The sequence below is a fragment of the Pyrgilauda ruficollis genome, unplaced genomic scaffold (assembly GCF_017590135.1).
Source record: "Pyrgilauda ruficollis isolate IOZ18807 unplaced genomic scaffold, ASM1759013v1 scaffold163, whole genome shotgun sequence".
In the NCBI taxonomy this organism is placed as follows: Eukaryota; Metazoa; Chordata; class Aves; order Passeriformes; family Passeridae; genus Pyrgilauda; species Pyrgilauda ruficollis.
In genome coordinates, this window is record NW_024515098.1 from 72,348 (window position 1) to 84,561 (window position 12,214).

A 12,214-nucleotide genomic window follows, 5' to 3' on the forward strand; every position below is an offset into this window, starting at 1 on the left:
GGGGACTCCCCGGGGAGCCCCCTCCCGCAAATGAACTACAACATACACACACACACACACACACACACACACACACACACACACACATATATATATATATATATATATGAATGACTTTTCATGTCTGCCTGAATCAAAACTTAGTAAGCATCATTGACCTTCTAGCTCTGAATTCCTGGGAAAAGCCCACTTTCACTATGGTCAGGCTTCAGCCTCTCTGTGCACTAATGCTCTGTTATTTAAGATGCAAGTTTTATTTCTGGTGAAATTCAGAAGCTGACAGCCAAACTCAGTAACCCCTGCAAATACATCACATTGCCACTGCTGTAAGTTTGGACATATTTGGACTGTTTCATGCATTTTCAGCTTTTTTTTTTCTATAACCTGTCCCCCAGCCTTATACTCTTATGTTACAGGAAAAGGTACTTAAAAACAAGCTTTCCAAAACAAACAGTATATATGTCTTTTTCTCTGCCTATCTCTGCTAATGCTAAATGTTGTTTATTTTTTCTTGTATTTCATGTAGTCCAGCTGACCTGAACAACTTGATAAGCAACACACAAAAATATTCTATTCAAGCTTTTGGCAGGAGGTTTGTGTGGATTGTGTTTTTGTTGATGCTCCAATAATTTCAATGATTGCTATGGGTAAGCAAATGCTATTTCTAATTCTTTCTGAGTCAGATAGTCTAATTAAAGACAGCAGCATATTAGATACAGAACTCCATTGTGCAGAATTTATATCTGCAATGAAAGGCAATTGCCTTTGCCATGCAAGGTTATTTAGGGAAAAAAACTAGCAATTCTTAGATTTTTCCCTTTGGTAGTGGTGGTGGCTAAGTGCCTTGCAGATGGTTTGCAGGATCAGGAAAGCAGAACACCTAGTTAAGTAGATGTTAACCTGAAGGTCTTTCCATTTGTTTGACATTTGTGAACAGAATGATGAGAAGAAGTTGGTGCTGCTGCAAGCTGTAGGTTGAGCTTTAAAAATCAAAAATCACAGTGAAAGCTCTATTAAAATACTGTTGCAGGAATGAATAATGTGCTGTAAACAAATATGTCAACAAAAATAATTTAAATATAAAACACATTTCTGACTTCAAAAAAAAATTAGGTCCTTTATCACTAGTGGAGTAAAAGGTCATGACTTTCTACAACGTCATTTTTTCTGATGTAAGAGCAGCAGGACATGAAACACTGCATTAGGCAGAACTGTGAACATCTGTCTTAAACCAGAAATGACATATTATGGAAGTTATGAAATGACAGTTATGAAAGGAGAAGGGCAGGAGATGACTAAGGAATACATTTATGTGGCTCTCTGTGGAGTCAAACCATTCAGTTATGCTTTCATTTTAATGGGCTCTGTCTCCTGAATTCTCTCAGTAGCAGCGCACTGAATATTCGCTGCTACAGAACTTTTTGGCAAATACATACAATTTTTAGAAGAAGTTTTGCAAGTACAATCTACAGACATCTGAAATTTATATAAGCTGTATTGAAGAAGCTACTACAATATCTTTCAGTAAGAAAAAAGATATTCCTGAGGCAGTTTTACTGGATTGATTCACGTGCTAAATGCATTTTTACCATGCCATAGTCATTCAATATACAGAGCTGTAAGTACCTACACAACATGTACTAGATAGTACTTTCTTACTTCCATCTTGATATGGTCTGTCCACATGTGGTATTCACATTCTCTGAACAGAGAGACATAATTCTCTCTCCCAGGATTTTTTCCTGGAGAAGGCAGTGAGAAGCTCAGAGAAGAAGAGAAAACAATTCTTATCTCTGCTCCTGTTGTTTGGCCCATGTGGAATGTGTTATGGAGATTGTTTACCAAGAGTGATGTGGTTACTGGACACTGGTGAAGCTTGTTTTGTTTCCTTGGCCAGTGGGGTCAAAGCTGTGTCCTGGCTGTCTCCAGAAAGTCACGGGTTTTTCTTTAGTATCTCTTTAATATATTATCTCTTTAATATGTAATTTAGTATAGTATTAGTGTAATATAGTATAGCTTAATAAAGCAATTGTTCAGCTTTCTGATTCATGGAGTCAGAGCACATTATTCCCTATATTGGGGTCACCTCGATTCAATAATCCATACTTAGAGAATACAACACCATTTCTAGAAGTGTAATATTTCCATATTAGGATATCCCAGCACTTTCCAAAATATTATTTTTAATTCACAAATCCTATGCAAGCACTATCACCAGTGCTACAATGTTTGAAAGGTGAGAATTCTCTCAGCACAGAGTTTGTATTAGGAGGCAATGTGTTTGGCTCCATCTTTGGGACGGATGAGGTAAAAATGAGGTGACATACTCTTATATCTTGATAAGCAAATCATGGTGGCAATTTACCACAGTAAGCATGTGTGTACCAAAATCACAAGTTAAATCCATGTATCTTCAAAATATCAGTAGTGGGAACGAGGTATCATCCGTGTCCTACTCTATCAGGTGCAGGCAGCAACACATTCTATCAGTGTGCAAAGCTGGCAGGACGTGAGGTACCTTCAGCCTTGAGGTGGCCCAGCTGCATTAGCAGGGAAGCTCTGTCCTCTGTAAGGATATTCAAGTAAATCAGTAAAGAGTTCACTTAATGAAAGCACAGACATGGGACAGTTTGAATGGGCACCTAGGGGTATTCTTATTCTAGTGACACAGAACTCCAATTTAATCACCATTAATATTTAATGATTTCCTAAAAGTCATTTAACAAGATGAAGTGAAGTCTAATTTACAGGATCCAACCGACTTTTTTTGAGCCATTAACACTATGTCTTCATGAATCATTGACCTACCCATGATACTGAACTTACATTTTATGCCAGAATCCCTTGTCTTGGGAAAAGGGTAAGAAAGCAGAATATTCTAATTTAAAATTAGCTATTTTTCCTTGCTTTTGAAAAGTCTTTCCCCCTATTTAAGCTCAGCACAGCAATATCAGATAAGATACTTCGTACCAGGCTTCTAAGTATTATGAAAAAATAAAAAGAAGGCTCTGAGTACAGCTTAAACTTCTTTGGTTTTTGAGAGTAAATAGCATGTATTTGCAAACTAAACATTTTCAGAAAAAAAAATCTCAAACCAAACACACTAAATAATATTTCAGCAGAAAGCTGAGGAAGTTAAAGACTAGCATAAAAGAGAGTTGGAGACAACATTTCCTAGAACTTATAAACCAGCCTAATCTATTAAGGGACACCTAGCCCCTAAGAACATCTGGAACACAAGGTGATCTGTCTGATCATCTTCCAATCAGTTCCCAGTTCTGACATGAATATCACCTTTTCATTAATCCTGCCATGAAATACGGACTTGAGTGAATATCCCAAAGTCAAGGAAGCGTTTCAGTGAGATTGGGGTCATGCCCGAAAATGGTAACAGTTGCATATTGAGAAATAAACATTTTCTTAGTAATTTTTAGATGTATTTTTGTGATGTGATGTGATGTTCCAAAGTTTTTTAAAATTATTCCCACAAAACCTTTCCTGTTGATGTCTTCATTCACTACTTGTGCTCAGCAAAGAAAAAAGGTAATTTGTTGATCATTACCTCAGACAATATATTACTAAACAACAGAGGCTGTACTATGTAACACTGAAATTAGACAGATCACCATTCTGAATTATATTAAAAAGGACAAAGCCCCAAACATCCAAAGAATATGTGTTGGTTTACATTCTTAATTTCTGCCCCACCACACTACAACATTTGGCAAAGGTATACCTCCAAAGTTCGGCACTGAACTGTGCCTAGAAATGAAAAGCATGTGCTTGTGTTTTCAGAAAAATGCATTTCTAGTATTTTCCTATATCTTTTAGCATACAGGGAACTGTCAAAGAAGTCTCTTAGTTTCTAACCAGACTATTAATCTTTATTGCTATCTCCCAGCATCCTGCTTCTTGTGCACATTCCAAATGTCACCTATTATTGATAATATTCTCTGAACAGCTGCATTGATACAAAAGCTACAAAAAGAAATTTGGCTCCATGTACTGAAGCTATTTACTGTAGTTGAATGTAAAAAACCCAACTCAACAATTACTTAAGGTTTTAAATTTTTTTCCTGTTTCTTTTTTTCTGCAAAAGCAAGACTCAGACTACTTGATACTAAAATTTCCTCTAAATCTATTTTCATAAATTAGATCATAATCTCTTCAGTTCAAGCTACTGAATTTATGTCAGTGTGTCAGACTTCATATGTCAGAAGCTCAGCCATGAGTCCATCTAGTTTGTAATGCTTGGCATGTTGAATTAGCATCTCTAAACCAGTATCTTCCCCTTTTTTGACATACTTTCACCTTCTCAAAGCAGAAGATAAATGACACAATATATTTCATTCTATTCACTTTTGAGTTTCCTTTGATCATCTTTGGCAAGCATTGCGAAGATCAAAAAAACTTTCATTTTTGGTGAAATTTCCAAAATAAAAATACAGTGTTTCAGCCAGTCTACTAGATTAGCTTCAGTGTAACTAGTGTAAATATCCACACTGCATTTTGCATATAGCAATGTGTGTAATTTTACTGCAAACAATGTAATAAAGACAAATTATTAATTAGAAGAACGAGCTTTTTATATCAATGATAAATGCGTTCAACTCCATACACACCCAGAAGGAGAGGCTAGATTGGAAGAGCATTGCTTGCCTCACAGACCACATGTTAGTCATCTGACAGATGTAAAGGTCCGTACAGACAGATCAAAATGTGTGCAGACAAGATGTGTTTTAAAATATAAAACAAATATCGCCATGACAAGCTGTAATTTCAACACTTTTGACATTTTGGATGGGAGCCACCATTTAGTCAAAACAGACTAAAAAGCTGTACTTTATCTTCCTAAAATGTCCCATTTACTCAGCTCCTCATGATGCCCATTGAAAGGAGTCTAGATTTTCCCTTGAGACTACAGCACTTTTTCTCCTGGCTATGAATATCCAAGCCAAAGCCATGTGGGATGCACAGCAAGACCTAACAACAGAGAACAGAGCAGCCAGTATCTGCAAAGTAGGGCTAAGGAACTACTCTTCCTGCATCAGGTAACAATGAAAAAAATTTGCTTTCACGGTCTGAGTTTGAATGCTGTGTAGCAAATTATTTAAAATCTTCTCTGAAGAAGTTTAAAAGGAACTGCATGATTTTACATCCATTCTTGAATGGTTATCACAGTTTAAAATATTAAGCAGGCAAAGCAGATCATGGTAAATAGCAAAGTAAGTAAAATGTTACGATGCTCTTACTTTCCAAGTTAGTCTGCTCTGTCTTTTAAACACAGGAAAGTGGTTTGCAGGTAGTAACTTTCTAGAAGTCTTTCTTTCCTTACTTTAACACTGGCAAAATATCAACTGTCACTACGTGATGACTCAGTATTTTTTCAAATGGTATTAATAAAATCTGCTTGACTCTGTTTTCTCTAGATTAAGAGCAGTCTATATGCATTGGCAAGGTATTTTTAGGACTGTAAACATGTTTTATGAAAAACAGGGGCTTGCTGTTAGTTATTTTGCTGAATAGAATATAGGCTTATTAATTACAACAGCAATTATTCAGACTTTGATTCAACCTTCACAGGACCTTTTTACTAAAAACAGAACCAAAAATATCTGGTGAGTAAGAGAAATAATTCTTCACTTCTACCTCAGCTCAAAGCCACTAAAATATTCAGAGGCCTATGAATGCACATAAAGAATGCTTATAATTCCTCCTTGAGATTATCAGAATGCAAAATAATTTGCTGAGTGTGGTAAGTGATCCATAAAATTATATCAGAATTAACTAGTTGTACTTTCTTGAGATACCTTCTGGATTACAAACCAAGATAGCAAAACACTAACATGCTGATGGATTGGAAAATTGAATAAAGTTCATGAACCTGGAGAACTATCATGAATACTTAAAACTTCATCCATTAAAAACCTATACTATTAAAAACCTCATCTGGTTAAGACAAAAGTGTTGCAAACCCAAAAATAAAGAGAAAGACAAATCTATCCGAAGAAAGACCAGGAAAACTACAAGAGAAACAGCCATCCAGTCTATCCTTTGAGGACTGCATCAGCATGTGCTGTGTCTGACATGAGCTGCACTCATTGTCTGCCCCCAGGCACCAGTTAGCAGAGCTAACCAACCACAGCGAGTACATATGGACATTGTAAGTGATGATGACAAAACTAGCTTCAAACCAAACCCAAACTGCTAGCCCAAAAGGAGGCCAGGGGAAGGGATTAATTTGTCTGTCTGGTTATTTAAGATGACTGTGCACCAGGTCCATCGTTGCTGTGTAGGGCCTTGAATTAAACAGTGAAATTTTAATGCAGAGAGGTTGGAACTAGATGATATTTAAGGTCCCTTCCAACCCAAACCATTCTGTGTATCTAAGAAATACAAATACATTAAGAAACCCCATGTGCACATAGATTTGAGTGATGCCTCATCTACAAAGGCACAGGGAGGTAAATTATGTAGAACAGCCCAGCTGCTGTTGACTGGTTCTGTAAGAGGAAAAGGCTTACACAGAAAGCAAAAGACCAAGCATGTCAATTATGCAATTTAGGTACAGGTTCTGGGGTGATATGAAAACAGTAAAATTAGCTAGTAAGGATTGAGAAAGAACAATAAGCAAACGAACAAACAAACAAAACTCTAAAGCAGTGGGGGGGGGGGGGGAAATTTGTCACTATTGATCTGAGTAATTGTTGTACAGTCAGGCAGCTTAGCTGAAAATAGTTAACTAACTGAATTGCAGGGATTTAAGGCTCACCAAGTGTCGTACAACAGGTCTTACTGGGTTTGAGTTTTTCAACATTATATAAAATCTAAACAAGTCACACCCAGAAAGCTGTAACCACTGTCAGAGATGCTTTAAATACATACATTCTGGTTCATCTTCTCTCTCCCTCTCTCTCTGTTCTCTAGTCCTTCAATTCACAGTATTTAAACCTCAAATTACTAACACAGTGCCCCTGGGCAGGTCATGCCTCACCAGCATTCAGCAGCTCAGCTTTACCTCACAGACTCACAGAATAAGAGCTGTCATCCTGCATGACAATGAGCTTGTGGAAGATCCAAGCTTGGCTTCTTAATGAGTGCAGATTCAATACTTGCACATCTACTTTCAAATAGATGATCTAGTCCTGAATTTTTTTTTGTATTTCAAGGTCATGAAAGAAAAAACACAGAGATTTTAATCCCCTCTTCGAAAGTTTTTCCATCTTGCACGAAACAAAAAAAACCATTGAAGACAATTAGTCTAACAGAATACACACAAAGAGCTGTGGAATCATTTTTCGCCTTTTTTTCTTCAACCGAATTTTCTATTTCAATAGATATATTTCAATACCAATTAGATTTTTTACTTGAAATTAATCATTAATAGGTTTGGACAAGAAAACAAATCCGACTGCCAGTAGATTTCACATTAATACTTTGTTGGAAAAGAAGGGATATAAAAATGTGATTTATCCAGTCCAATTATATCAAATTGAATATTGGTCTGTCAGTCATAGGCAGACAATCTAAGTAATGCGTCTAGCCAGGAAATTTCGTAACTTTTATGCTCATATGCTTTTCAGAACTATTGTAAAGAGCTGGGTCTAGGTCACAGCAGGTGCACTTCTCATGAATGTTTCTTTAAGCTACAGCTGACTATGCATATTATTTAAAAGTGGTATATTTTTATCTGCAAAATATATTTCCAGATTTCTGAAGGCAGCGGAATTTGCAGAGAAGCAATCTTTTAATGAACTTATTGCTCAACAGCTGCATGTCTCATTAACCATAATTATTTCTCAAAATCCAAAACCCCCATTGATGATAAAGCTGTGTCATTCCAAAATCCCAGCAGTTCAGGATTTAAACAGAAACACTTACAGGCTTATATTCCTGGCAAATATGAGTAACTATCAGGCCCAATACAGGCACAATTTCCCACAAACCATATGATATGCTAGAAGTGAGCTGCTTACTCTGTATCAGGCCATTTACAAAAGTGAAAATTTTTAAAGCATCTCTTTTTATACATATTCTATTTTGTTCTACATTTTTGCATTTTTACATTTTATTCTACATTTCGGCTTCTTAGTTCTACCTGTGCTTCTGCATTTCCAAACTTCTAGGTTTCTTTGTCAATATCAGAAATTGCTTGAAAGAAGAGCATATCTGTTTACATGCCAATCCTTTAAGACTAAATTGACACAGTCCACATGATGTTACAGCTGGAAGTCTGACAGCTATTTTGTGGTATTTGCAGGAAGCACTTAAAGACTTCTAAAACCCAGATGACTTTGAGACACCTAATTCCTTTGTGCTCTACCTGGCTCATTTTTATCTCAATACCACAGACAATTTTTTTGTTAATTTTTTTTCTCCCAAAGCCTTGAATAGGCTAAAATTTGCCTTTCTGCACAATGTCCTCTCCTCACACACTACATGACAACTGCTGCATTCAGCTGGAAGGCTGCTGCCATCTATTTGAATCTCCAAACAGAAAAGCTGAATGGCACTAGGGTATGTGCTGAAAGAGCAGAACTAAATAGGAAATTATTTTTACAGTCACGGAAGAGCCTAAGATTGCAAAATTCACAATTTGGCAATATAAAATGGGGGTGAATGCAGTATTTGAATGAACAAGAGCAGCTATGAAGGAAGCATTTTCCTTACCTGTCTCTATATAGCTGTATGCAGGTTATTGTTTCAAAACCTACACATAAAATGCTATCAATTATTTATATATATACCATATCCAAATTTATGAGATTTTTAAAAGCAATGCTTGTTCAGTGTTTGGAGGCAGGACCTAAATAACATAATACTTCCTCAAAAATAATATAATTTAAATTCAGTCAAATTTAAAAAGAAAAACTTATATAAGTGGTTACTTTCAGGGAACTAACGAACATGGTATAAAAATGTAATAGAAAGCCATTAGGTAGGTATAGCTTTTGGTTCCTTTTCCACATAGTAGTCGATATTTGGTGCCAAAAGAAAGATTCCTTTCAAAGTAGATTTTCTAAAATTTGCTATAAATACGGAAAATATTAGAGAAGTCTACTGACCCACCTAAGCAAATCATTAACAGTCAGACAGTTTGAATGCTGATTAATGATGTATTTGAGCTCAATAAGAGAGAAGATTTTTTAATGACTGCTCAATAGGATGAGGCTGCTATGATTTATTAGAGTTTAAAGGCTCAATTGCAAAGCATCCAGTGATAACAGATGAGAAGAGAAAGCAAGGCATTTTTGACTGCAGATAAAGGAAACTGAGAGCATGGCCTAAATAACATGCTAGGACCTAGTAAGACTCTCCCAAACCAGCTCGTCACTCACCTCCTTCCCCTCCCACTTTCCACTCCTGGAAAGGATTTGGGGACTGGAGGCACAAAGGTGAGAATTACAGGTTGAGATAAGAACAATTTACTAGAAATATCAATAAGATAAGAAAATGAACAGTAACAGCAATAATATTAATAACAAAAGGTATGAGAAAAACAAATTACACAGAAAGTAAAACTGTACCAGACCATTTCACCATGCTCTTCTCTCTCAAACAGAACCAGAAATGAGAGAGTCCCCTCTTCCTGCCCCTGGCAAGCGATGCGAGATGGTATCAAATAACATTATGGTCCGGCCATGCCCCCTTCCTTTCTACTGTAAAAAATTAATCCAAAACTAGGATACATTTATGATTTAAAAAGCAATGTACACATTTTTCAGATTGACCATATACATATAATCTCATAGACCAAAGAAATCAGAGATTCCTGTTTAAATGACAGCTTTAAAGAGATTAAGTTTTCACACACATAGATTCAGAATAGTTTAGAAAAGCAAAAGAACTGAACAAAGCAGATAAAGACAAGACTGGTTGGCAAGAGAACAAGGCATCATATGAATAAAATATTTTTAAGTGCAATGTTCTTTGCAAAATGAAGGAATGGAAAGAGAAACTACATCATGATTTAGGCAAATTGTGTGGAGAGAAAGGGATAAGGGAGAAAAGAAATATAATGCTGCTCAAATATTTCATGTTTCTATTCCAAGACCAAATTTCAAAATAAATTCAGTTTAATAGCAATAAACATTATTTAAAACATGTTTTATATTTTATTTAGTATTTTGGGATCAATCTGGGATTGGTATTCATGGCACGCAAAGCTTAAAAAAACATTTTAGAAGTTTGAGGTTTTTTAAAATTTTATTAAGACTCTCAGTTCCAATATTGCAGTTCCTTTCTCCTCCTCTTGCTGTTTATTTCTAAAGTAAGCAATAAAAATAAGAACAAACTTTCACTGTGTGTCAATAAGCTACAGAACTTCCTTTCTGAAAAAGCAGGAGAAGTGTGCTATCAAACTAAACACCACTAGCATGGAGTCAACCACTGCATTCAATAAAACACTATTTCTAAACGCACACAGTCATTTTTGTTTGCTTTTCTGTTCAGAGAATTTCACTGGTGCCTTTTTTGCCTACTACAATAATGTGCTTTACATGTGAAGCCAAACCACATTCTCTTCCAATATGAAATCTGAATTGAGATGACAATCAAACATTCCTCTTACCTCGTTTTGGAGGTCTCGAATCATTTTGCTCTTCCTTTCCATTTCAGTCTTCAAAAAGTTAATCTACAATTTTAAAGAAATATTGAGTAGGAGTTGTTGAGATGTAATTGTAAACACTACTTATTTTTTTTAATGCTTTTAAAAGTTTTGGAAAAAAAGCAACCACCAAATCAAAAAACTTTGCTTACATACCAAATTGGTACAAAAAGGCCACAGTCAAGTATTGGATAATCTACAAACATTTAGCATATTTTCTAGAAAACTTATAATCAAAAGAAGAAAACTGCTGTATGTAATAGGCTTACTTTTGTTTTGTACCAGTAGACATAGTGTTTATTTTTCACAAGGTAGTTCAATGTGATCATCAATAACTGAGGATTTTTGAAACAATATTAACTGATTTTCTAACGAAAAGAACATATCTATGAGAGCAGGTTTCTAACACAGTTATTTTATTTCAATGCTACAGTGCTGGTCCTAATTAGACAAAGACCTTGCTTCTAGTCAGACCCACCTGTGGAGTAAAGTGTGTTACACATGAAAGCATTCAAATATTGTCTTTAGAACCTACTTAAGTCAATGACTTGACTTGGAAAGTGGAAATTCCAGTCACAAGGCTTGAGACTGAATTTAATCAAACACAGTTTTAGAAATTATTTTTACAAAAGAGTTTTTTCAGGACTGAGCTTTAATCACAGCTTATGGAATACAATGGGAGGAAGGAGGACATAATTGTAAACAACTAGGATTAAAAGAAGACATTTCTGTTACTTTGAAATGAGATGCTTTTGGATTGTTTAATTAGCAAAATACTCATCCCATTTTACCCTATGTCCATGCTGTTGATACAAAACTCTACCCACAGTGAAGGGAAACTATAATTGTTCTGACATCACAACAGATAAACAAAACTCCTGTAAGAAAACAGATTCAGATTATAGAGACATTGACCCAAAGGTTAATGGTTTGGAGGTCAAGTACATAAAAAAATGAACCCTGAATCTACATGATATGACAGCTGTTCTTATAATCATGTCCACACTCAAGTAGACGTGTCAGTAATTTAAAACACATCACTGAACTGACAGCACTCCCACCTGTATCAAAAGCGAAGCCAGAGAACGCTATCATCACTGATGACAGAAACGTAGGCAGGGGGTCCATAAAACTAGTGCCTCCTGACATACATAAGCAGAACTTCTTTACAAACTCTTCCAAAGTTCTGTCTAAGTGCTTTGATTGTGGAAATATTGATTCCACATCCACCTACTGGCAGAGAATGATGCATCTGCCAAGTAATGGCATCCACAAATACTGAAATGAACATGTATAGATAGTAAGCATGAAGATTTTGCACAACAAAAAATAAAGGTCATAATCAAAATATCAGATCAAGATGAATGGGGAGAAGCACAATACAGCTATTTATTGTGGTTACTTTGTTTTTTCAGCTATTCAAAGGAATTGCCAGCTACCTACCTTTAAATACTGAAAAAATATACTGACTTCCATTAAAGAGTGCTTCCTTTCTTAGATCTATCTCTCAGGGATATTAATATTCCTTCAAGGCACTTCACTTCTAGCTATGAATATATATTAAATAATTAAAGAGATGTGATACCAAAATTATTATCTCTACATAGC

At 35.7% G+C, this 12,214-nt stretch overlaps 1 protein-coding gene across 1 annotated transcript in view; it reads right to left on the bottom strand.

Annotated features, from left to right (window-relative positions):
• Positions 1–12,214, bottom strand: part of LUZP2 (leucine zipper protein 2) — a 153,324-nt gene that overhangs the window by 62,641 nt on the left and 78,469 nt on the right. The window contains exon 5 of the mRNA XM_041463263.1: positions 10,571–10,633. Within this exon, the coding sequence (XP_041319197.1) occupies positions 10,571–10,633 (63 nt within the window). The remainder of the gene's footprint in view (positions 1–10,570; positions 10,634–12,214) is intronic.